The sequence below is a fragment of the Mixophyes fleayi genome, chromosome 7 (assembly GCF_038048845.1).
Source record: "Mixophyes fleayi isolate aMixFle1 chromosome 7, aMixFle1.hap1, whole genome shotgun sequence".
Classification (NCBI taxonomy): Eukaryota; Metazoa; Chordata; class Amphibia; order Anura; family Limnodynastidae; genus Mixophyes; species Mixophyes fleayi.
In genome coordinates, this window is record NC_134408.1 from 110174332 (window position 1) to 110202240 (window position 27909).

At 40.7% G+C, this 27909-nt stretch overlaps 1 protein-coding gene across 2 annotated transcripts in view; it reads left to right on the forward strand.

Annotated features, from left to right (window-relative positions):
• Positions 1-27909, forward strand: part of SPAG16 (sperm associated antigen 16) — a 696430-nt gene that overhangs the window by 389763 nt on the left and 278758 nt on the right. For both annotated transcript variants that reach the window (XM_075180327.1, XM_075180328.1), the window contains exon 14: positions 22965-23030. In XM_075180327.1, coding sequence (XP_075036428.1) covers positions 22965-23030 — 66 coding nt within the window. The remainder of the gene's footprint in view (positions 1-22964; positions 23031-27909) is intronic.

Genomic DNA, 27909 nt, shown 5'->3' on the forward strand with positions numbered 1-27909 from the left:
ATTCTGCACCTACAGACTTACCTAAATCCACACACACTGGGCCTGAGTCACTAAGGAGAGCAAAGCAACAAAAAAAGGAGTAAGTTTGTTCCTGGACAAAACCATGTTACAATGCAAGGGTTGCAAATTAGTTAATTTTTTGTACGTAAGGAAAATACTGGCTACTTTTTCATGTAGCACACATACTTGATAGCTTTTTTTTTATACTTAAATTTAAAGTTGATCTAGGACATGCTCTATCCCAACTATAAATCTTCCACCTCATTTTAAATCTACCTCCCCTCCAATGCCACATGGTTTTGCCAAGGTGCAAATTTACTCCTTTTTTATGTTTTGCTCTTCTTAATGACTCAGGCCCCCTATGAGCAACATCTTAATGCTCTTGACCCTGTCCTCACTAGAACCACTTCTATTTCCACATTGTTATGGTCTTTTCTGGTTGCCTTCTTCAATAACTGCACTCTCACCTCAGCTCTAGACATGGCAGCTCCAGACGCAAATCAGAGCTTCAATTTGCCAAGCAGAGTTGTTAGCTACTACACTGCTAAGAGTTCTCACTCTAAAGATGACTTCTTCTACTTCAAATGGAGTCTTTTGTCCTAAAACTCTACCTTCTCACTGGCTAAACATACCTACTGTAAGTTTCTCATTTCCCCCTAGGCATCCATCCTCCATTGCCTGTTTACCACCTTCAGTTTCCTCATTCACCAGCTCCTACCCCCTCTTCCAATCTCCACCATACCCTTGACTTTTCCACCCCCTTCAACAGAAAAATCAACACTATTCAGCAATATATCTCCAGTTGCCAGACACTGCTCCCCACAACACCGTCCTCTTCCACTCCTCAATCTATCCTCAGTTCATACTCCCCTGTTACTGGAGATGCACTCCTGTCATCTTGTCACCACCCAGCCAGCTCCATATACCCTGTTCCCTCACAATTTTTCTACTCCCATCCCTGCAAGCTGGTCTGCATCTTGTCCAAGGCCTGCAACCTGTCTGTCTTCACTGGCATTTTTTCCTTTTACCTCCTTAACACACCCCTTTCTCACCCTTGATGCAACCAAAACTCTCATCGACTCTGCCATCATCTCCCTCCTTGACTACTGCAACCACCTCCCATCTGAAATTCCTACCTATCTCAGCTTCAATCTTTCCTCAGTGCTGTAGCTAGACTGTTTTTTCTCTCGCTTTACCCCTCTGATCACCACCCCCCTTTCCCATCTCCAAGACTTTTCCCATGCCACTCCCCCTGTTTGGAATGCCCTCCCATTCTCGATGAAACTGTCCCCCAGCCTCCAAAGCTTTAAACGGTCCTTGAAAACCCACCTCTTTACACAAGCCTTCCCCACACCCTCACTGGCTCATCCCTCATCTGACTCACCCACTCTCTGTGTCAACCCCCCCCCCCCCAATAGATTGTAAGGTTTTATTTCCCCCTCTCTACTCATTCATTTCCCAACTCACCTGCCCTGTATGTCTCTATGGTATGCTTTACGGTTGTTGTTTTCCCACTGTCCAGTACTGCAGATTTTTCTGGTGCCCTGTAAATTAACACTAATAATAAATAATAATAAAGCAAGTGACTGGCTGAGGCCTCAGGAATGTTGTGATATTTTCTGAAGGAGCGTGCATTCTATTTTTGAATAAGTATTACAGTATTTTCACCACTGAAGCAACACATTGACATAATGTTTAGCACATTTATAATTGGCTCCTGTAGAAATATTGTAGTACATATAGAGTAAACAGAACTTGAAATTTTGTTGTAAAATTTAATAGTGCAAATGAACACCTGGAGGCAGTTAAATACTTTACAAATTAAAGTTTAATCTACATTGTTATTCAGGTAGTCACACTTAATGCTAAAAGTGTCCAAAACGGAAAAGACAAAGATTTCAATGATTTAGATAAACATCTGTCGAGTGGAGTGGCATAAAAATTGCAAAAATTAAGCTAGGAGCGAGTGGCTGGCTGCCAAGAAAGAGCTATTCTGGCTCCCAAAATGAAAAAGAAATTAGCTACTGTAAGTGTGTGTTTTTTTTCTGATACTCAGAACAATCCTATGTGACTCACATCCCAGTACTGCCCATCATTCATGAATTTTAGACTTCAAGAGTTAAAAAACCTCAGGGCAAGGACATATGAGAAAATATTGGTGAAAATTTCAGTCATGTAAGGATTTTACAGTATTGAACGTTCTTTAAATGTTTCTCCAAGTTGGGGTCATGTATTACCCCAGAAAAGCTTTATCATCATTTATATGTTTGGGACATACTGGAGATCATTTATGTCCACACGGCATATCACACTTGACCATAAGAGCTTCCTTTTTTGTATAACAATGTGTATGAATTTGCTCTGCAGGATGGCAACTTCTGCTAAGGAGCACTTGTGTGCTTTAGATGATGGGAGTTCATCATGCATAATTACAGTTATACAACAGGTCATAATGATTAGGCACACAAGATATTACAGTGAGCTATTATAATTGGATATAGGGTAAATATAGTGCATTCCATAATAAGCATGGCATTTAGTGTTTTTCTTTGCAGAGGGACTTCATTTTGATACCACCTTGGAGCTACCAATACCCACTTCATTCAGCAAGTTGCCATTTGCTAATTCTTGGCATGTTATATAAAGCAATTGCACAGTAATGACACATGTAAATGAATGCATTTAATGATAGCCCAATGTCCCATACTTTATCAGTCATATAATAGCTAAATAAGAGTGAAACAAGCAGTATGTTTCAAGGAAACAGGACAGATTCAAAGTAAAGATCGTTGTTGTTCCAGAACTGTAGGCTGTATTTTGACATGACCTGTGCATACCAAGTTTGGTGCAGAAGTGTCTGAGTACACAGGCTTATTGGGGCAGGCACCTAATTGGGCCCTGTGTGTAAAAATAGTCACATTATAAAACAAGGTACTTGCATGGGAGGTAACTACAGCACCTGGCGCCAGCTTTTTACAATATGGGAATAAGTTATTTATAATTATTGATGACTGATACATTGTTTCAATTGAAAGACTTTCAGGTATGAATAGGATTTTTTTTATATATATTTTAAATGATAATGTATTCAATTAGATTAACTCAATAGATCACATTGATCATATTAGACTCCAGTATGAGTCTGAGAGCCATCACTCAAGGTAGAAGTCGCTGAGCAGCAGCAGCAAATCACAATGGCCCTGACTTAAAAAAAGCACCGATTATATGTCTTATTCAGACACACTGTACCAGAACGTCAGCGATTATAGCTATACCTCAGAGCTGTAGTCTGTGAAGGATTCCTAATGTTCAGTAATGCTGACTATGTCCCATCCAACATTACTCATATACATGCCAGGATGCAAAAGAGGAATATAGTGGAAATATTTAAGTACAACATGGGCTGAGTGGTTGATAGTTGACGATTATAAAAGCTTAATGTTTAATTCATGCACATCTAAAGACTCAGCAAAAATTTGCACCCTATCTGATATAACAGAAGTTTAATGAGCACCCTAAATCTCCAAGAGAAGTTTAATGACTGCATTATTTAAAGAAAGCTACAATAAAATGAAAGTTACTTTCAATAACTGTAATATCTGGTTAGATTTCCCCTGCAGTTTATATAGCTCACTACTAATGTTAAACTGTAGGATTCTGTAACTCATCAACAAGGAAGTTTGTATGGTCGTGTTAATCTAGTTGGTTTGTATGGCCTTATTATCAATTTCTATTTTATCCAATCAATGTTTGAGGGTTTCAGTGGCGCACGCACGGAGACCCAGCAACCCCCCCCCCTCCGCTATCTAAGTGCCTAGCTGTCAAAGAAGCGTCCGCGGCAGTACCGCCGCGGACGCTTCTTTGACAGCGCCGTGGCTGCTGTATAGGACAGCGCTGCCGAAACGGAGCTGCGCATGCGCAGCAGCTCTCGCGTGTTTGTTTGGTTTTTTTGGGTCAAATCCTGCGGACAATCCTTTGTGCGCCCCTGGGTTTATTATTAGAAGTTGTGTTCTCTCTTCCTAGTTTATAGGAACTCTGCACTGATATGCTGTTTACTTTCCTGACACACAAGCACTGCCTTGCTACTACTAAGAGTCACCTTTGTCTCAAAGAGAGGACTACACTCATTCAAAGGTACCCTTTTCCTGTATGAGACAGGATGGGGGAGATCTGGGCTCTTTTATTGCCTCCCTACATTTCTGGGTTCCTTTTTGTTTTCTGTAGTTTAGTTTGGTTGCCATGGGGCTCTGTGACATAATAGTACAAGACCCTCCACCCAACGGACATCAGTAGAAATACTCCCGAGTCCACTGCTGATAGAGTGGTGAGCACTATTAATGATGCCCAAACCGCATACACTCCTGAGGACAAATGGCATTAAGAAATGATGGGGTACACCTGCAGGATGAGCCCTGCTCTCCTGTGGCAGTGAAGGGGTTAAAATACCACTCCATTTAATGTATACTGACTTTAGAATGAGTTATATTGTAATTACTTGAAAGTTCATTAATAAGTATATTACTGATTTGGGTACTACACAATTGTTGCATATAATAAAGTAAGTGTGTACCAATGTCAGTATTCCAGTGTATTGGTGTGTTTTTGTGTCCAGTGTTTTCAGTGTGCATTGGTGTGTTTATATGTTGTATTAGGATAATCAGAAGCCCGGTATACATAAATGTAATTAAAATAATTATCAATTACAGTGCATCTACTACACGAGTTAGCACCTAGTTAGGAAAGAATAGTAAACATTTGCCTAGCACATGTACTCAGAGTTTTTATACACTTTTAGTGTGACTATAGAGAGAAAACTATATGCCACAGGTATTCCTGTATTGCATTAATGTGTACAGTAATTATTACTACCATCTATGTACATGGCATTTACAATAGTATACAGTTAACAGATGGCAAGGCTCCATAACACATTGCATAATACATGAAAAAGAAAATAATACAAACATCAGACATCTACTAATTAAACAAATAATACAGATAAGTCGATAATGAGGTCAAGTTATATTCTGGACAGCGAGTGAGAGTTATGGTAATGTCCAATGTGAAGTAGGCATGAGAAAAATAAAACAGGACTAGGGAAGCAGGACTAGAGGTACAGAGGTGATGGAATAGTAGAAGGAGAACATGAGGAAAGAGAGGTCTGTCATGATAAAGGGAAGATACAAATAGGATGATACCAAGTCGGGAGTGTAGGTGATAGCCGAGGTCAAGGAGTTAGGAAGAGGGCTGCCAACATTTGAATTCTCCCTTCACAGAGATCCCGGAGGGAACGTCAAGTGGCATCATTTTTGGCGATGCAATGACGCAGCATTTTCACTAGAAAGTGAGTGGTATATGGGAAAAAGACCAGGAGGATAGGCAACTATGTTATAGGCTTCAATAAAGAAATGAGTTAGGAATATTAATGTGCATATGTTTTCTGTTGTGCTGGTGATGTTGTGTCCCAAGTTTGTTGTTACCAGTCAAATAATATACATTTCCAGTTAATCAGGTAACTCTGCTTCTGTATCACATTGTACATAAATCTGTGCTCCTCTCTGGGTGGTTAGATGTGTTATAGTTGGTTAGAAATTTGAAAAAAAGAGGGGACCTATTATTGTTATTATTGTGTCAAGTTTAGTGAAGTCTATCTGAGAATATTCTCAGAAGACACACATACACAGTAATAAAGTATACCTTGCATTAACATCACATATAGCATATTACATTACATACATATGCCTCATACATCCAACATTACTACATCATCTGCATTATAGATTACACAAATGCTCCACACTGTGCCCCACTGAAGGGCAGTGGCTGATAGCAGGAGATGAGTATTCTTCCCCTCCTGCCACTACTCCTCTGACCATCTCCATTACAGCGATCACTCCTGTAGCAAGAGGCTGGAGCGAAGATGGGCTGTGGTGGTGGGGGAGGGGGGGAGAGTACAAGTGCTCCTTGCTAAACATTGTATTATCTGTTTTCTTTCATTTTACATTGATCTGTTTGTCTAATAGCTTTGTGCCTTAATTTATGTGATAGGGTTGTTTGAATGTAGATTTTCTTTTAAATCAAACAGAAAAGGGATTAAATTAATCCTTCTTTTAATTAAAGAGAATTAACGTATAAATCAAATGATTTGTAGTAAAAATTGCACAGGAATATTTGCCTTGCAAAAAATTAACTAAGAGAAAATAATTTATTAATCTGTGAATACTGAGGATTGACAGGGGTAAAACTATCGATTGGAGGAAGTTACCGTGTTTGGGGCTGTTATAAATCCTTTTAGTTGGACTATTTCATATTTCTAATGAAGACCTCTGCATTTATTAGAAAAAAGTCTTAAGGGAGTTTTACACTGCAAACCATTTCCAGAATCAAGCCCCAGCCTTTGCAATCAATCCATACCACACGCTAGTTGGAACTGGCTCTTTTCAAAAGTGTGATCACAGCGGGGTATTCTCTTCCTTAGTTGAAAGCTTCACTTGCAGATGTTACAGCCTAGATACAATCGCACTGCTTCCTACTTTCCATTGTTGAACACTTTTGTATTATTAGCATATGTTGACCTGTAACATTAGGGGCCTCTAGCTTTAGCAAACACTACAAGTATTATTAGCCCATCATTGGGTCTGCTTTTAATGTACTCAGTATCTCTCTAGATCGCAACTAATCTACTCAATCACTAAAGTCAGACACTTCCTCATATGGGCAACATTTCCATTACAAGTCTTTCCCCAGAGGAGAGCTGCCTGCTGTGAAATGTACATTAGTTATTATGCTCTGAAAAGCAGCCAAACACGCTTTGTTTTAACCAGATTTTATGCAACATTGAGCAACATTTTGACTGCAAATGATAAATCAAATGGAAACCTGTTTGTGTGATCAATTCTTGGGAGTTCATACATGGGGAAGCTTTTACCAAATCAGCACACACCATACATCATCTGTTTGACAGGATCCATTCAGCCCTCCATACTCCTGCTTCACAGTTAATCATACACCATCCCTGCACTAGGTTTTATTCCAAACTATAACAGATTGTTTTCTGTTGTCTATAATAGTGTTTTCAGTGAAATTGTATGTGATAACAGTCATGTGAGTGTAGCTTTTTCTTATCCACATAAAAGGTGACATCAGCTGTGAATGCCATATGTTTGTGGCAAGCAAGTATTTGTGGTGCCTACATGGGATGTCCTCAAGTAATAAGTGCAGCTCACTTATTTCTGTCATTTACTCTCCTTTTCTTCTTTTTATTTCCTCCTTTAATATAAGGTGTGGGAGTTGCTGTAGCAACCCCCTCTCCCCAACTATTCTTCCTTTTTCTATGTATTGTATAGAATTGTTTTCCATGCAATTTGTCTGCCCTTCTAATAAGAGCCTTTAAACCCAATTAAAAAGAACACACAATGATTTTTCTTTAATCTTTTTCTTTTGTTGCATTTCTTTTTTTATTGTATAGCGCACATATTTTATACCCAGTTTCATACTGAAAATCATTTATAAAGCACTAGAGATGCTCAGGCTCGGTTCCTCGGAAACCGAACACACCCGAACTTAGGGAATCCGAGTACCGAGCCGAGTCGACTCGGTTCTTTCTCGCTTTTTTGGATTCCAAAACGAGGCAAAACCTCATCCCGAAGTTGTCGGATCTCGCGAGTTTTGGAATCTATAAATACCACCCTCCATGGTGATCTAGCACCGTTTGAGAGAGCGATACAGAAGGGGTAGCATAGAGTGTAGAGCAGTTGGGCAGGCAAAGTTAGAGAATTGAAAGAGGAGGGTGGTAGCAGTGTTAAAGAAAGTAATCAGTGACATTCAGGAGAGCTCCATAGCTCCAGTGTTAAATCTCATTGCAGAAAAATACAAATAATAGTGCTTACAGGGTTGGTGTAATTCTGCAGTCCAATTCTACTGTGTTATATAGGTAACACACAGATAGGAGAGCTCCAGTGTTAAATCTCATTGCAGAAAAATTCAAATAATAGTGCTTACAGGGTTGATGTAATACTGCAGTCCAATTCTACTGTGTTATATAGGTAACACACAAAGGAGAGCTGCGTAGGTAATTCTCGTTGCATAAAAATAAAAAAACTAGTGCTGTCATGGTTTGTGTAATTCTGCAGTAAAATTCTACAGTGCTATTATATAGGTAACACAAAAAGGAGAGCTGCATTGTCATTACTAAAACACAAATACTACTCCTTGCAGGCTTTTCTTCTGAATTTGCACCAAATAGTGTAGGGTGTTATATACACCAAAAACACATGAGCTCCATTGCTAATTGTCATTGCTGAAATACAAATACTAGTCTTTGCTTGTTCGTCTTCTGAATTTGCATCAAAAAGTGTACGGTGTTATATACACCCAAAGACAAGAGCTCCATTGCGAATTGCCATTGCTGAAATGCAAATACTAATCCTTGCTTGTTTTTCTTATGAATTTGCACTAGAAAGTGTAGGGTGTTATCCAAATGTATTCACAGCAGTACACAGAAGACCAGGAGCACCAAGCAGTTGCTGGCACCAGTCACGATCATAGTAATCCCTCTACGTCATCTGCTAAAGCCTATGTTAAAGTGCATAGTGTTTTTAAGTCAGGCAAACAAAAATGTAAAAAAACACCTTTCACCCTGGTCAAGAAAAAAAGACCTGTAATCCAGACAAAGTTATCTGCAGAAAAGTATATAATTGCCAACATGCTATTCAACACACACAGTGGCAAGGAAAGAATAAGGCCTTCGCCTTTCTCTATGATTACTAGTTCTGCAACTTTCATCTTCTTGTAAGGTCAGTCATGACCAAGCAAGACCTTGTCATTCTGACTCGAAAAGTGGTGCCCAAATGCTTTTACGTGTAAAAGCTGAGCCGGAAGAAAACAGTAAGGCATTCAAGGAAAATGTATGCTCAGATTGAGAAATGGCACAAATCCCTGAGCAGAGTCTAACCACGAGTGCTATGTTGAAGCTTGACCTTTCTGATAGTATACCCATAAAGAAGGCCCCTTTCAGAATTTCTGTAGAAGTGTGTATGGACAGCCCAAGTGTAGCTGGTGATACACAAATTTAGGATGCCACTTTGGAATTGCAACAGGATGAGGGGGATATTTGTGTAGCTGACGAGCGCGCAAATGAGGATGTTGATGAGGATGATGTTGTTTGTGTAAGTCTTGCACCAGTGGAAGCAGCTCTTCCATGTGATAAGAAGAAGGCCATTGTCATGCCTTGGCATAAGACCAAAAGATCCACCTCTTATGTGTGGAATTATTTTTACCCAAATCCTGACAACAGTTGTCTAGCCATTTGTAGCATTTGTAAAGCCAGTCAGTAGAGATAGGGATCTTAACCATCTAGGAACCTCATCCATGTTACGCAATTTGAAGCGAGCTCATGGCAAGCTGTTGGGAAAATTGGAAACTTATGCTAAAAATATAACAACAAGCAGTCCATCATGAGCTAGGTCCCTTCTCTCAGCTAGATCCCGACACCTGCAAACTACATCCACAACACCATCCTCATCAATATCCTCATTAGCGATCGGCGTTAGTCCTGCATCCAAGTTGCTAAAGCTAGATGACTCCTCCACTATCCTGGATTCCTCAGAAGAATTCTTGAGCGTTAGTCCCACTGCTGCTGCTGTTGCTGGGGGTGGATCTTCAGCCCAGAATCCATTTTGATAACACAGTACAATGTGACTGCAGATTTAGACCAAGACTGCCAGCCCTATTATTTCTGTTTAAGCAGTTACAATTAGCAATGTAGCTCTCCTGAATGTCACTGGAGACTTTGAAGAAAACTGCTACCCCATCTCTTTCTTTTCCAGCTATAACGCTGCCCAGCTACACTAGATACTGCCAAGAACCGTGCTACCCCTTCTGTGTCCCTCTGTGAAATGGCGCTGGAGGGCAGTACTTATAGATTCCGAAACTCGAGAGATCTGATGACGTAACAATTATTTTTTGCCTCATTTTCAATTTCGAGGGCGCACGAAAGTACCGAGCCGGCTTGGCTCGGTACTCAGATCGGCGAAGTTCGGGTGTGCTCGGTTCTCGGGGAACCGAGTCTGAGCATCTCTACTTTAGACCAGTCATTTTTATTAAAGTAAACTTTTCCAATTTTATGCTGCAGTAGCATTTAGTAGCTACATTTATGGCTTAAATTAATCATGAGAGTAAGGGGATAGTGGGATTGCCTTTGTAAAATGTTGTATTATTGTGTGTTTAAAGCTTACTTTACTTTGGGACTAAAAATACTCTTCTCTGCTAAAGTACAACTGGAAGACGCAAGATGGGTCCCATAAAAGTATGTGAGAGATCTAATCTCTACCAGCCCTGATCTCTGCCAGTCTGATCTCTGTCACGATCGGTGAAAAAAGAAAGTCCTTTTTTAGATTGGAAATAGTGGTGCACTTGGCTGCAGTCAAGAAACACACCTAAAAATACATGCCGCCTCACTTTTCTGTCATTTCAGTAATGATAACCTCCATAAGATAAAATCTTGTTTCTGCTGCTTTGCCAAACTAGTTGCATGACACAATATGTAATTGAAAATGAAGACCCTCAGAATTGATTCAGCACCATCCAGAGAAAGAATTCCTATAATTACCACTGTTAAGGGATAACAAATTCAAAGTTCTCCTGGGCTGTAACACCCAAAACTTCACAGCTGCATGTGAATCAGGCCTCCATTAAGAAAGGTTACACAGGTTGTGTGCAAGATGTAATTTCCAAATAACACAATTGGTACTTAGCCATTTCTTCAGCCCGCAAAGTAAAGAGAAATAGTAAATATCTGTCCCTCGATCAATCTAGTGGTGTATAGCTTGGAACTCCTAGAGGCGATATGAAGTAATTAACCCCGGGGTTAGTGAAGCACCAATGTCCACCAAGTTTGCCACTAATATCCTGACACGTTTCTCAGCTGACTTGGAGCTGTTTCATCAGAGGCATAAAACATAGCTCTTTTCCGTGCACTGTTTATAACGCTCCAAGGTCACAACCCTATCCAGTCACATGTTCCTTGGCTGCCAATCAAAAATGGTCTTGAGTCAGAATTTCGACCAAATGAATGTCTAGCCATTGACCGCATACCATGCATATTGAACATAAAATGCATTCTTATAATTTCTCTTATATGCATATACGGGTTCTGGCATGTATACATGTAAGTCATCACTGTCAGTCGTCACTTTCACTTGCCCTGTAGATGGTGCAAGTGATACAGCAAAAAACACGTACCTCAAAAATGAATTGGGCCAATATGCGTGCACTTGTGCTCGGCACGACCTTACTGTACATTGCTTAAATGCGTCTAGTCTTTCGCGACCCTTTTGCGCTCTTCTGGTAGTAGGCAGTCAGACATGTCCGTTGCATTTGGACATGAATGAAATGTAATTGCATTAACTGATGTAAAGTCCGTTTCTGAGCATGCAGAGAGTAATTTCACGCAAGATACAGCATGCAACAGTCCAAAGATGAATCAGGCCCGTTATATTTAAGTGTCTTTACTAATCACTTATAGAATTATTAAAAATGTAACCCACGGGTCTATTCCAAATGAGCCATTCTCAACAGCTAAATGCCAGTAGAAGCTCATATTGTTACAGTACCTTATTAAACCACCCTTTTCAAGAATCTGTCAGCACTGGGAACAGCAGTATGTGGGTATCATATTTAAAACATAGTGATTCAGCTTCATTATTTGATCAAATGTGGTGAGAATGCATTCACCCAGAATGACCATTCAAGGTAGAACGTAGAGAAAGAGATGGTGTTCATAGGATCCAGAGGGAATATGCGGAAACCATTCATCCATTACACATATGTATTCTATGCCTGCTTTTCTCATGTCATTGTATTGCTCCTTTCTGTACGGCAATGCAGTTCTACTGTATGGTATGTAAATCTATAACCTCAATCATTCTCAGCCAAGGAGAAACACTAGGCCATTAGGAAAATTCTCTAGTAACTAATTAATCTTTTCAAGTAAATTCTGCTTACAAATCCTTCTTTAGTACAAATCAATATTTCTCTAAACAACCCAAAGCCCAAGTATATTTGAGAAGAATACTGCTTGCAGACAACATATCTTTGTAACGAATGAAACAGAGTTTAGTTACTGGGATTTTGCAGAACAATTACATGTTTTCTCTTTATTTTGCATATTAAAAGATTTTGAAATGTTTAAGCATTGTTTGTTTTTGTCATGGATGTGCTTGGCATTTGCAGATCATATACACCATGCATTTCCTGAGTAGAACTTGAGGGTGAGGGGAGCCTTGTTTTGACTTATGAAGAGAGCTTAGGGTTAGAATGTATTCTTTTCTGTGTTTTTTCTTCTGTTATCTCTCTTCATCTTGCGCCTCTGGTTCTGTGGTTTCTATCTTTTGCCTTCCTTCTTCCTTCTGCAGAGCCTACCTGTTGCCATGGTCCTTTGCATTGTAGCACATCATGGCCTTGATTCAATTTTAGATGTACTTTGGCTGACAACTCTACAGATTGGCAAGCTTTCACTGCAGCCGTGGCTCTATACTCTCTATCACTTTCTCTTATTTGGAAGGGAACCCAGATGCCAGAGAGCTCCAGCTTTGTTTTGTCTGGGTACAGGAGAAGCATGAATGTGGGCTATCGGGCAAGAAGGGTAGCGAAAGCAGACCTGGAGGAAAACAAACCATCTTGGGGTTGTTATGAGCTGTTACAGGCTGGCTGTATCCCGGCCGTCTCTATGACGACCGGGACATCACTTCCGGTTTTGGGACGCTCTGCTGTTAAGTCGCCATGTCCCAGCATGAGGGACAGCTGGGCGCATTGGCAAACATCCTAAAATTAATAGTCTTCTGAGGCTGATTTATCCTACTGTGTTGCCTGTTTTTTGATTGGCCCTTCTATGTATTAACCGGCAGGTCTTTGCCTCCCCGCCGTTTATAGCATTCAGTTCCTGTTAGCTTACCTGCTCATGTCTGTTGTGCTGATTTTTGGATTGATTACTGTATATGACCCTTGGCTTTTTTCCTGGACTTTGATTACTTGCTGGTGGCCATGACTTTTTGCCTGTGACTCGGATACTCTTGTTCGCTGCCAGCCCTGACCATTGCCTGTACCTTACCACGCTGCCTGCTTCTGTCCTTAGACCCTGGCTTGTTCTTGACCATCGTTATCTCCTGTCACCGCCTCCTATTGCACGCTGTGGTGTTATTCATAAGATTACACTACGTTGAGTTTAAGACCTGGGGCATCTGAGTACCTGTGAGTGAATGAGCTGTACGGGAAAGGCGACTGCCATTTGTGAAGACCTCTACTCTTAGTTATTCATGCTTATGATAATAGCCGTTAGCCGTAACAGGGGCTGCTGAGAATGTGAAGAACAGAGCACTGAACTTGATCTGGCTGAGCTGGCACATACTATCTAACCTTGATTCTTCTTAGGCCTGATAGGACTCTTTCGTGCAGATGTTGTAGAGCGGCGGTTTGCAAAGTGTGCGTTGCGGCTCCCTGGGGTGCCGCGGCACTGTCATAGGGGTGCCGTGGCAGGAGGAGAAAATGAAACAAAACTTACCAATCCGGCGGCACCCGGGACCCAGCATCCTCCTTCCTCCTCGCTTCTCACTGAATAACGAGCGTTATGACGTCACGCCCGACATTCAGTGACAAGCGGCAGAGTCCCAGGCACCGCCGAATTGGTAAGACAGAAGAAATAGAAGAAAGAAGGTCAACTATGGTAAGTAAAGAAAGAGAGGGGAATGGTGATGAGAAACAGCAATGGAGGGTTAAAAGCATGAAGGAGGGGGCAGAGTGAGGATGCAGAGGGGACAGGGTGAGTGAGGATGCAGAGGGCGCAGAGTGAGTGAGGATGCAGAGGGCGCAGAGTGAGTGAGGATGCAGAGGGCGCAGAGTGAGTGAGGATGCAGAGGGCGCAGAGTGAGTGAGGATGCAGAGGGCGCAGAGTGAGTGAGGATGCAGAGGGCGCAGAGTGAGTGAGGATGCAGAGGGCGCAGAGTGAGTGAGGATGCAGAGGGCGCAGAGTGAGTGAGGATGCAGAGGGCGCAGATTGAGTGAGGATGCAGAGGGCGCAGAGTGAGTGAGGATGCAGAGGGCGCAGAGTGAGTGAGGATGCAGAGGGCGCAGAGTGAGTGGGGGCAGAGGAGGCAGAGTGAGAGGGGGCAGAGTAGGGGAAGAGTGTATTAATGCAGGGGGCACAGTGTGTGGATGCAGGGGGCACAGTGTGTGTGAATGCAGTGGGCACAGAGTGTGTGGAGATGAAGGAGGGCACAGAGTGTGTGGAGATGAAGAAGGGGACAGTGTGTGGAGATGAAGGAGGGCACAGTGTGAGTTAGCTGTAAATTATTCTTTGACAGAAATAAAATTGAAAAAATATATACAAATATTCTTTTCTCTTGGATTTATGTGTATAATTTTTGCATACAACTAAATAAGTATTTCTGTCCTGACCTAAATACTTATTACGTTTTTTTGACCCAACTACTTAAAAAATGGGACTGCTCGGTAATTACTTTGGAGGGGTGCCTTGAAAAAATTATGGAGGCTCTAAGGGGTGCCGCGAACGGGAAAAGTTTGCGAACCACTGTTGTAGAGTGTTGCATATCACTCACCTAGCACTGCACATCAGTGGCCTCTCTTTTTTAACAGATAGCGTTACAAGAGGCTCAGAACACCTTAATACAGCTTCACTGGAGAGTTTATTCCACTTCACATGCTGTTTGTAAGATAGATGAACCAGGGAAGGAAGCTGGGATATATGGAATCAAGACATATCACCAACACAGCTGGTGAACTTTTATTTTGAGCTTAAGGAACATTTGATGTGGCCATGGTTAAAACTCTGCAAAGTCCTTTTCTTGTGTAGGATTTATTAGAGCCTTTGCAGTGTGAGATGTGGAAGTGCTGGGGGGGTTAGTGTAGCCAATAATTGGCAGACAGTGTTTGGATATGTATGCATGTTGACAGATTAACTGTCTGTTTCAACAGTGGGAATGGGCTGCAGATAGGTAGTGAAGGAAACCAGGTGTATGTAATGTTTAGCCTATAGGACAGTTCTGCCAAGATTGCAATGGATTTCTCAATGCCTGGTCTTGTAATTGTAGTGGGGATATGTGGAATATCTGGTATCTCTACCAGGATGATGTGGTGACTGTCAGGGCCGCCAAGAGAAATATTCTTTAGACATGACATATTGGTGGAAATCCAATTGCCGGCGATGTGACACGCAGACATCAAGCAGCTCACATTGCTGGCAATTGTTTTAGAAATCTCTGCCCCACCCCATGCCACATCACCCATCACATCACCCTCCAGTCAGACCACGTGACCCCCCAGACACATCACGCCACCCCTCAGCTACATCATGCATCACGCCACCCCTCAGCCACATGACCCATCACGCCACCCCCTCAGCTACATCATGTATCACACCATCCACTACCACATCACCCATCACGTCAGCCCCCAGACACATCACACAATGCCATATACATACACACACACGCGCACAATGCCATATACATACACACGCGCACAATGCCATATACCTACATGCACACAATGCTATATACCTACAATGCACAATGCCATAAACATACATGCACAATGCCATATACATACACATACATAATGCCATATACACATACAAAATGTCACACATACATACTGCCATATACATACACACAGAATTCCACATATATACTCAAAGCCAGGCTATAGCATCCCCACCCTCCAGTTCCTTGTACTCACCTCATCTCCAGTGGCTGGTAGGTCCACTGCCGTGCTCTGAAATGGCAGGCAGCCTGGCAGCAGTCTGATTTGTTGCCTGGCTGCCTTTCTGCATTAGTTCAGTAACAACCTTTCACTGAGAGGGCTTTTCCAATTAACCCTGCCCCCTCCCGATTAGGCCAACGCCTCCCAGCTGGGTGAATGGGGGGAGGTAACCTTGTTGTCTGCAGTGCGGGCCCGGGCCCCCTGGCATGCCTGGGCCCCGGTAATTAGTACCCTCTCCCCCTTTCTCGGCGCCCCTGGTTACTGTCACTTGCCTCTCCATTCACCTGAAAAATTGGGCTCTGCTCTTCTGAAGTGGCCCCAAGTATTATTAGAAGATGTTTCCTCTGTGTTCTTCGGAGCATGTGCACAGGCAGACGCGTGTGCAGTGGAGCCACAAGCGCCCAGTTATTCACATTCTAAGCAGTGCCAATTGTGGGCCTCAGGACAGTAGCACAGCATTGGGCCGTCCTCACCTCTGGGTTTGACAGCAGCCGCCCCCTCTGCAACTATGCTAGTTCCACCGCTGCACCCGACTATAGGAAAAACACATTTATTATCACAACGTGCATGGGAACAGCTGCAGGATGGCTTGAAGGGGATATATCATGAATAGGATAATGAAACAGGGCTATTAGTAGTGTGCGCCTGCAAGTGGTTTTATAAAAGAACAGTCAAATAGGCAAAAACACATTCTGCATATAAACATATCACAGTATAACAGACAGAGATATTCAGGATAACCCGCACCTAAGAATAGGTAAAAATAATCTCTTACTGATGTGAGTCTAGGCCCCATTGGAAGGCCAAGTGCATAAAGGGCACTTACCATGTAACCAGCACTCACATCCCCCACTTGCTCACCCCTAACTCAACTTCATTTAACTTGCTAAACAAACATAAATAGTACAAGAACATAGCACAAATTGCCAGTAGTTCAATCATGATATCAATAACTATGGCACCATTGGTGTGTTGAGGTTGCTGTCCGGCTAGGGCAATTTCCCAAAAGACATGGGAGTGGGATTTAAAGGCAGAACCATATGACTGAAGTAGGGATCTATCAGCAGGCACACTCATACTCTGGGCTCTGGATGTCCTTTATCCTCTGGGTACACTATGGGCTCTGGATGCCCTCTGGGATCTGTATACCCTCTGGGCTCTGTATACTGTCTGGAATCCTCATACACTCTGGTCCCGGATATACTCCAGAGGTGGTCCAGCCACACTGCATTCTCCAGCTATCCCAACTCCAGTCATGATGCTCTCCTCTCCACTCTGCCCACGTTTATGCTACTCCTCCACCTCCTTCTCCTTTTTCCACTATCCTGGGGATCTTAGGGACAGGTTTACCCTCCTCTTCCTTCCCCCGATGCAAAGCTTGCTGGAGATGTAGTTTGTGTAGTTCAGTGCTGGCCTGCACTGCCCTGGAAATCTGGTCTTCTCCTCCAGCTGTTTGACCCTGCTCTGTAGCTCCCAAGTGTTACACCAGTAATTATTATTATATAACCCATTAATGAAGATGAAAAAATACAAAAAAAATCTGATAATCTCAAAAGATAAAAAGATGGCAGAAAGCATTAAATAATCTTGTCCTCAAAACAATGAAAGGTAGATGCTTGTTTTTATACGAATTATATAACCTATGTAAATGAAACTTGAAACTTTAGTATTTCTATAAATTTTTTTGATTAAATAATGATCCTATTTGTTCTTTTTCAAGTTAGTTTCATCATTCACATCTTTAAGTATAGATTGAACAATTTCCCTTCTTGAAGGAACCAATCTTGTGGTCTGCAATGACTAATAACAGCTCCACTGACTCTGTGCACTTACATTGATTTTATGAGGTATACTCATCTTTCTGACGCACTTCTATTTACAGTACTTCCCATTATTCCACTTTCTCCACATCTCATCTACAATTTGCATGTCCTTTTAGACCTCTGTTTATTCTAATTAATGGTACATATTGAGTATATTTAATATGAAATGAGTGTTTTCATCCCCAATGATGGATTCATGGCTCTATGCCACTGTAGAATATACTTTTTATATCATGGCTAAATCTACTTGTTAGAAAGATCCAGCTATTGTTTTATATTTTTTGTCTTCTAATGTGTACTATTTGCAGAGTTTATTTTTTATGTTCTATCACTGTTAAAAAAATGAATTCTTCTAGTCTGCTGAACCTTATTTATCTGCATATTCACATTTATTGATATAAATTAGACTTGCCATATTGTGGAATTATCATTGTCCCACACACTGGGCCATTAGTCGTTATGCGAACCAATAACGTTGGAACAAAACATCCATCTGTCATGGAAGTACACTTGTTTTACTCACCAAAAAATTCTGCAAACAGCAAACACTTATCCAAATTAGTAATTTTAAGTGAGTTTTTGTCAAAGGCATCTATCTAACACCTCTAGCACTTTCCTGATCGTCTGTTCTGTTGATATGCCTCGAAAAAGCTAGATTGGTTCATTTATAGGACAGTTACAAAGCTTTGCGGTGTGGAATATTTTAACATAGACAGTTACGACAAATATGTGCATATAAACATCTTGTTCAGTGAAATGTAACTTATGGTTTCTTTTATGTATTTTCCATATACTTTTTGTGTTTGTTCTTTTTATTCCCGTTTTTCTAAAGGTAAAGCCTAACATTTTTATACATAATATTCCTCTCTTTTTCCGGTGTAAATGAGGTGAGATACTATTGTTGGGCCCCCAACATACAGCTTTGAAATAATAATAGTCGTCAAAAAATTATTAAATACAGTTGTAACAAAATATAATTTGTATGGGATGTGAATCTTGATCAGAGTGGCTACTATGGATTAGGGGCTTATGCCAAAATCCCTCTCCTCCCTTCCCTAAACCTGGACCATAGGATACCTTATTTAAATGACCACTGGTACTTGCTTGACTGGCAGGATTACTTTCTAATTACTGACTGATTTCAGCTGGTGTCTTGGCTTTCCATGCCTTTTTGCAACTCCCATTCTTCATGTATTCAATACTTTTTCCCTGTGTCATTTCACAATATTATAAAAAACTTATGGACATCTATGGTTTGATTTCTTTGCATGTGTGGATTGCAAGGGTTGTTGCTGACATTTGGTGTAAATATCATTACAATAGCCACATTAAATATATATTTACTGAGAAAAATGTTGATGTGTTCAATACTTATTTCACCCGCTGTATAAAGCCCACGGTTTGTTTCTTCACATTCATTATTTACCGTACTCATCACAAAAATTAAAACACAATTGAACCCTACATTAAAATACCGTACCATTTCTAAATTATAATTGAGGCAAAGCTAATTATACCTGATCACTTTAACTAGCAATTCCCTAATACACCAAAATTCATTATAATATTTCCTTAAATAAACCAATGCCTCTGGTTTTTATTTTCTATTTTTCCAGTTCAACAATGTTACTTACTATGCTTTCTAGAATGTGCTTCTATTTAGCTGTCCTTTGGTTTACCATCATCAAACATGATATATCTCTTATCTTCCTGAGTCATGTCTGTTTTTAAGATTTGACACCATGCCTGCCAGAAATAAACTGGGATTTACCATAGAGAAAATGCATGGCTCCTCTTCCCTCTTCTTAAACCTTGCCTATGGTGAAATGATTATTACATTGTTAAAGATAGGAATTCTAAGTACCTCCACTACAGAGAGAGAATTCCTTTTATCTTGAAAGTGCAATATCAGAAAGGAAAGGAAATGCCTTTTTTTTTATTTACCTCTGTTCATAAAATATGTATTCAAGAATTATGCTGGTTACTTATATTTGATGTGGTCTCTTGTGGAATTTTGAAAGGAAATTTCCCAGAAGTCCTGCCGAGATTTGTAAATAGTACACTCTATACATTTCCAAGCTTATAACGTTTCTAAACAACAAAGCTTAAAATTATGTGAGCTTGATATAAATAACATGTTAAAAATGTAAAGTATAAAGAAACTTTCTAGAATTATAGATACAAAATTTAGCCAAATTTTATAAAGTCAAACAGGCCTGTTTATCCTTGTTCGCACATGTACAAACTGGCTTGAATATGTTTGATTAAATTTATATATTTCACAGTAGTGTTCGGAGTTGGTATTATTTAAAATCAAATATTAAACTTTAATTATTTTATGGTGAACTATGAATGTGAACAGCAAATGTAAGGAGCAAATTCCGAACAAGAAATTCGAATTGGGGTCTATTGCTGGTTGTACTATCAACATGTTTGGGGACATGAACTTCAAACAATAATAAATGTTTTAGTTATCTTCAAGTGCAAAATTAGCATACAGAAAGCTAGTGGTATCAAAGACAGGGGAACGCTCATCTCAGTAGCTGAGATATTTGTGCAGAGGAAGAACTGTGTCACATGATTCAGAGGCATACATATATCAGATGCCCACTGAAGAAATTCAGTACTTAGCTTATAACAATAAGTATTTTTATCTCTAATATGACTACTAATACTAAGCAAGTGTCTAACAAGGTAGCATGATATCAGACATGATATTGGCTTTGAAGTTGCTTTTCTTACCATAGAATATGAAAAATGCAGATGCAGACACACACTTCACTTCAGTCATAAGGACATCCTATATTATACTACTGACCAACTACATAAAATACAACCAAATCTAAGCATACTAGTAGAATAATTGCTATACTTTGTTACATTGCTCTTTAAGTGCATTGACTTTAACACGTGCTGGAGTTTTAACTTGCAGTGAATAATGCTTCCACCATATCATGATTTCTTATGTCTGAAAACTGCTGCAGTTTGTCATTGAAACCTTTTGGCTTCCTGATTCTTATAACCGACCCAACGGTTGCAATGATGGCTATAACAGAATAGAAGCTAGTGCGGTCAGTAAGAACACTTGGCTTCATAACATTTGGCTAGCAGGTCAGCACTCAGGCATGCTGTAGAACAGGGGTTAGCAACCCCCGGTGGCACGCAGCCCCCTGCATACTGGCACACCGTCCATCCAGCGGTCATTTAATCCTCTCACCGACACTGAACTGCAGTTCAGCTCTTCTCACATGCACAGCAGTTCAGCTCTGCTCTCCGACAGTGAACTGCTGCGCATGCGCAGCAGTTCAGATCATCTCGTGGACAGTGAACTGCGCAGTTCCTCCCAAGCACCATTGCGGAACGGATCACGCCTGGCTTAAAATTATTTGGAGGTACTTTGTGAGGCATAACATTCAAAGGGGACATTTATGTGTGGCTTAAAATTATTTGGAGGCATTTTGTGAGGCATAAAATTCAATGGGGGCATTTATGTGTGGTCTAATATTCATTGGGGGTATTACTGTGGCATAATGTGAAGTGGGGCACTTATGTGTGGATAATGGGAATTGGGGGCACTTTGGTGTTGCATAAAATGAACTGGGGGCATTACTGTGGCATAAAAGGAATCAGGGCATTACTGTGGCATAAAAGGAATTGGGGGCATTACTGTGGCATAATATGAACTGGGGGCAAAACTATGTGGCGTAGTTTGAATTGGGGGCACAACTATGTGCAATGATATGAACTTGGGGCATTACTGTGGTATAATATGATTTGGGGGCACGACTACGTGGCATAATATGAACTGGGGTCTCTACTATGTGGCATAAAATGAATTGGAGGCACAAATATGTGATATATGAATTGGGGGTATAACTATGAGGCATGATATGAATTGTGGGCACAACTATATGGCATAATATAAATTGAGGACAATACTGTGGCATAATTTGAATGTTTATTTGTTGGTCCCATTACTATTAATATTATGATAAGGTGTATATATATATCTATTAATGTCTTATTTCATTATGCTAATATTATAGTATTGATAGTAACGGGACCAACAAATAAACATTTGTAAACTTTTGCACAGTATTGTGTGTGTGTGTGTGTGTGTATGTGTATATGTATATATATAAATGTGTGTATACAGCTGGCACACCTGTGCTTGACTAGATTTTAGCTGGCACACTGATAGATAAAGGTTGCCTACCCCTGTTGTAGAAGGTGGCAGCCCTACAGCCTATCAATGTGCTGGGAATTTATGGGATATCACACCTGTCACATCAGTCCCAGTATCAAGTGATGGTTTTCCAAACAGCATGGCAAATCACCACTGAATAGTGAAAATTAAAAACTGAAAACCAGTTCCAGTCAGAATAGTTTACAATAGGATTAAGAAAGCATGCAGTTTAGAGGTTTGCACACTGATACAGATCCGATACCGTTTCAGATTTCACCTTCTACATGTCGGGTTGATAAAAACTGGCCGGGTGTTGGTCTGAAAACTGCATCTGACATGTGGCAGTTTACAAACCAAAAACAACTTCAGTCCTTAAAAATTCCTGGGCATAGTGTCTGTTTTGAATATGAATATATCTTTATTCTGTGGGGGAAGCTCAAATCCCTGCGTTGTTCTAAAGGACAAAGCATGCTGCGCACTATTACCATTACTACGGTAAGAGTGCTCGTTATTACCATAACTACGGTAATATCAACACTGATTTTTCCTTGCAGCTCTGTGAGCCGCGAGCTAAAATCTGCAATAAAATTAATGTAGTAATGGTAATTGGGTGCGGAACAACACTGGAAATTGAATTCCCCCATATGTCTATTTTGCAAATATAACCCCAATCCTATACCTAACTGTTCATTAGATGTGGGTGAGTTCTCTGTACAACACTACGGAATTAGTGGCGCTATATAAATAAGTGATGATGATAATGATTAGATACTCGTAGCAGTGTATATCTAACACCTACTTTTTATGCAAGGCTTCCTACTTAGAGCATGCAGATTTCTGCATACCAGGACCCCCACTACTGTGCCACATAAACAACATTAAATTTGTTGGTTGACAAGTAAAACGCCATCCTGGTAACAATGTCAGTAGAAGCTATCTATAAATAAATCTGCCACAAATATGATTAGGCGGTATAAACCCACAGTACACTATAAAAGGCTAAGAACATATTCAATCTCACTATTATATAAACCTGCACAGGAATTGTCTGCTCTCTTATACCTCTAACACGATCTTCTACAAGAATATAACAAGCAGAAAATAATAATAGTAATATGTCCTTGAACTGCTGGTTTTTTACTACATAATAAATGTTGATTAAATGTCTTGTGTATTTTCAGGGGGCGTGTGCTCAGACATTCTATGGACACCTCCACTCATGCAATTATGCCACCTTTAACATGAAGGTAAGTGTCTAGTATTGCCACACAAAAATATTAAGAGCATTGGCAACATTGTTATTCATGTTTGTGATTGTATGGCTGAAAAACCTAAATTATAGGATAATTCTATCCAAAATTTAAAAGCTGGATTTAGATTGAAACATACTATGTTTAAAATAGTTCCGATGTTTCAGTTATTTGTGATAGACTGGTTGCCATATCTGCCATACCCAAGAGGCTACTCTCCAGTATACACATCCTACTCACCTGCTTTAAACTTTTGTGGATGACAACTTGGGCCGTTTCAATCAGGAATAGTTTACTGGACAGCAGAGTAGAAGCCATTTGAGTCTTCATGAATCCAACTGTTTGGGTGGATAAATAATAAAACCAATGTTTTATTTAACAGCGTGATCTCCACCTAATACTTGTTTTTGAGTGTTTGCTACAGTTATTTTTTTAATCGATCAGATTCTCTGCAGCAACATTGTTACAAAAAGGTACATTAGCAGCAGTCATGTTGTGTGAGAGCAGAGATTACTAGCTTTTCCAACTCCCTTGAGACATGTGGACTGAACTCCATCACACAAGTTGATAGGTTAGAAACAAGTTCAGTTATGCTTATTTATCCACCAGAACAAGGCAGAAAAATTAATAACAATATTTTGAAAATGATCTTATTATCATTTGGTAGCGGTTACATGGACCATATCTTTATAAGCCTCATAGGCAAGTACAATTGTGTAGGGCTAAGGGTTTGAGGGTTGCACTTGTTCTAAATTAACTATAGCTATAGCACTGCTGTGTCTTAGGGTGTACAGGACCCACAGAAAAACATATATTTTAAAGGACATCTCTGCTTGCCTTTGTGTTATTAAGGTTCCACTAAAAATGTAATTTACTTATGTTATGCCTAGTTTATGTATATGTCTGACACCTGTAGAATGGTAAATATAGTGTTGGGTACTGGTTTGCAGCAGGAAATAAAGTTCATCCCTGCTTTACCACTTGATACATGTGGAAATACCATACTTACCAACTTGATGGAGCTGTCTTCCGGGAGCCTGCCGGGGGAGGTGGGCACGAGGGGGGCGGGGACGCCCTGTGACATAATGACGCAAATGAGTCATTTTACACTGAGGGCGGGGCCAAATGCCGCGAATCACGGAGAATCGCGGCATTTTGGACAAAATTCTGCCCACTTCACTAGTAAGTGGGCGGAATTCTGGACATTTTCATACTCTCCCAGGAGTCCAGGAGACTCTCCCAAGATACGGGAGTCTCCCAGACATTCCGGGAGTGTTAGCAAGTATGGGAAATACATATCATCAAATATTGCTTCTTGTGCTAGTTTCTGATTTCCTTCCATACATCCGGTATAAACAGCAATATAGACTATAAAAGTGCTATTTGTGTTTACTTTAATAATGGTATGTTGCCGAATGACAATCATCGTAATATTGATTTTAGATTGATGGTCTTCAGAATTAATACATTTCTCTACTGTGTGTTACATGTGCTGAACATCGCTATATTATTTACTCTCTGTTAACACTTATCAGAGAGTGTTTACTACTTGTATATTGGTGGCTGAGACACACAGAATAAAGTAATGTTTGTGTCAAAATCAAAAGTTGAACCAAACACAGACTTCATGTAACTAAACTACTGATCTCCCTCGCCACAGCGGAATTACAAAATGACAGCAGATTATCTGTCCATGATACGCAGTAACTGGAGAAGAGACGCTCTGCCCAGCAGACAAAACAGAGGACTGTTATTTTTAATCTAGCATATTCTGTTGGTATGAAAGCATGTGTTTTAGAAATGATGAGACATTTTTAGCAAGTAAAGAACAAACTGGCGCCTGCATCTATTATTGTAGGCGATGAGGAAGGGGTTGGTGAATATATAATTACTGGCATGAATTAATTCTGCACAGCAGGCAGCCAAGTTTCCCGAACCTTTAATATAAATATGTTTATTTTCAAATCAACACAGCAGGTTTCTCTTTGGTTGTGGAAATGGCTTTGCTGCATATTTCAATAATGTAAAGTTATGCTTGTCCCATACTGAACATTTTATGACCATCTTCCATACATCTGTTCTGTACAATGAAAGCAGACATTTAAACCTTCATTCACAGTCCGTGTTCCATTGCTGGGCTGTGATATGATGCAGACCACTTACTGCATATTAAATGTAAATGTCAGGGTAATGCAAAGGCATAGATGTTCTATCTTGATTTATGGGAGATAATGAATTGGATATAGTGTTATTCTTTGTGTATTGTGTGTTGAGTGATGTAGTTATTTCTTTTTATGAAATATTGCTAGGTATATATTGCAATTTTGAAATACACTAAATATCACATGCAAGTTTCTTGCTACCGTATTTCCCCATGTATAAGGCGCTCCCATGTATAAGACGCACCTTACTTTTGGCCCCGAAATTTGGAAAAAAAAATATTACGGTAGCTGTCAAAAAAGGCAGGAGAGTGTAATGGCCGGCTGCTCTGATAGTGATCAGAGCAGCCGGGCAGCACACTCTCCCTGCAATCGCTGCCACTGTGCCTCTGTCCCCCTCCTCCTGGATCCCCGCTGACACTCTCTGCCTGTCCTTGCCTGCTGGATCCCCGCTGACACTCTGCCTTCTGCATCCCCGCTGACACGCTGCCTGTCCCCGCCTGCTGGATCCCCGCTGACACTCTGCCTTCTGCATCCCCGCTGACACGCTGCCTGTCCCCGCCTGCTGGATCCCCGCTGACACTCTGCCTTCTGCATCCCCGCTGACACGCTGCCTGTCCCCGCCTGCTGGATCCCCGCTGACACTCTGCCTTCTGCATCCCCGCTGACACGCTGCCTGTCCCCGCCTGCTGGATCCCCGCTGACACTCTGCCTTCTGCATCCCCGCTGACACGCTGCCTGTCCCCGCCTGCTGGATCCCCGCTGACACTCTGCCTTCTGCATCCCCGCTGACACGCTGCCTGTCCCCGCCTGCTGGATCCCCGCTGACACTCTGCCTTCTGCATCCCCGCTGACACGCTGCCTGTCCCCGCCTGCTGGATCCCCGCTGACACTCTGCCTTCTGCATCCCCGCTGACACGCTGCCTGTCCCCGCCTACTGGATCGCACTGACACTCTGCCTTCTGCATCCCCGCTGCCTGTCCCCGCCTGCTGGATCGCGCTGACACGCTGCCTGTCACCCCCCTCCGCTGCCCCTGTAACGCTACCCCTGTATCGTTACCCCTGTATAAGACCCACCCAGGTTTTGGACCCAAAATTGGGAAAAAGGTGCGTCTTATAGATGGGGAAATACGGTATATCAAAAAAGACAGTTAGACAATCGGTAGAGAGCTCAGAATCAGAAAAAAAACATTAGGGAGTGATTTCATATGAACACCATGAAGAACAGAGATCAGTCTCTCCAAACATTTGAACAGATCTCCCAAAAAAGATCAGCTGATTTTTCAGTGGATTACTCTACTTTCACTGGCTGAATGTGGCATACTCTATGTTCCCCATAGGAGTGAGATAGCCCACTGAAATTACAAATTCAATAAATCAGAAGATTTGTCTGTACAGATTTTCTGTTTGAAGTGACATTACTACATTTACTGAGAATGTGGAGAACACCACAATTAAATACAACATCTATTTTAGTCTATATAATCTACATCACCATAGAGCCATTGTCTGTTCCCTTACAGACTGACATACCTCTGTTTATTTCATTTAAATAATCTTATCCCACAATAATATTCTCATTTTTACACTTAAGTGAAAAATAAGTGCTAGAGTGCCTAATCCATAATTTGCCACAAATTTCTTCGGTCTTCCCAACTCCTCATTGGTAAGTGAGCTTTACTACTACAATATAAAGTTAGTTTATAAGTCGAGTACAGCTATGTCAGTGGAATTACAATAACTTGTGCAAGTTAAACAAATGTGCAGTATAGATATATCTATTCCCCAGACATATAAGTGAGGTTATTTTATTTTTGCTTTCAATCCATATGGCCGTAAAAAACCTTTCTACTGTCATGGGATAGGTGAGTGATGCTAGATGTCACTGACACCTGGTGAGAGCGGCAATGTTGAATGCATTTTAAGGATTTGTTTTTAAGAAAATGCATCACACTAAACACACACGTCTGTGTGTGTGTGTATATGTGTTTATGTATATGTGTATATATATAAATATATATATATATATATATATATATATATATATATATATATATATATATATATATACTGTAACAGAAGAACAAGCAGGGCGCCTCTGAGTGTAATATCAAATATACAACGTGGAATTGAGCAATAGCATGCGTACCGTGAGGTAGACAGCGATGGGTCTTTAGGAGATAGTGGAGTAGTCTTTGCTGTGCTTGTAGTCCTCCAGATCTCCACCGATCAGTACAACAATGCGGAAAAAGCGGACATAGTATAACACTGTAATATTCTTAGTAAGGGCAATATCACCAAATTCCCCACAATCCTATGGGGTGTCTGGGATTGGTGTCCCAGATTACTAATTATAGGATACCCATATGAGTGCAAAAAGAAACATCAAAATCTGCGTACCAGATATCATGAAATGTCCCACTTCTGAAGGATATTAAAACGTGTGCAACACCAATGACTTCACAGTCACAACCTCATCCAGATGGCGAAAATGCATAAGATTGAAAAAAAGGGAAGATATTTTGGTATGCATATAAAAATTTAATAAAATGTAATAAAAGCACTCACATGAGGTATTCGAAAACACACTGGATACAGCTCAACGCGTTTCGTCTTGCAACACTCAAGACTTCATCAGGAGCATATATATATATATATATATATATATATATATATATATATATATATGTATATATATATATATATATATATATATA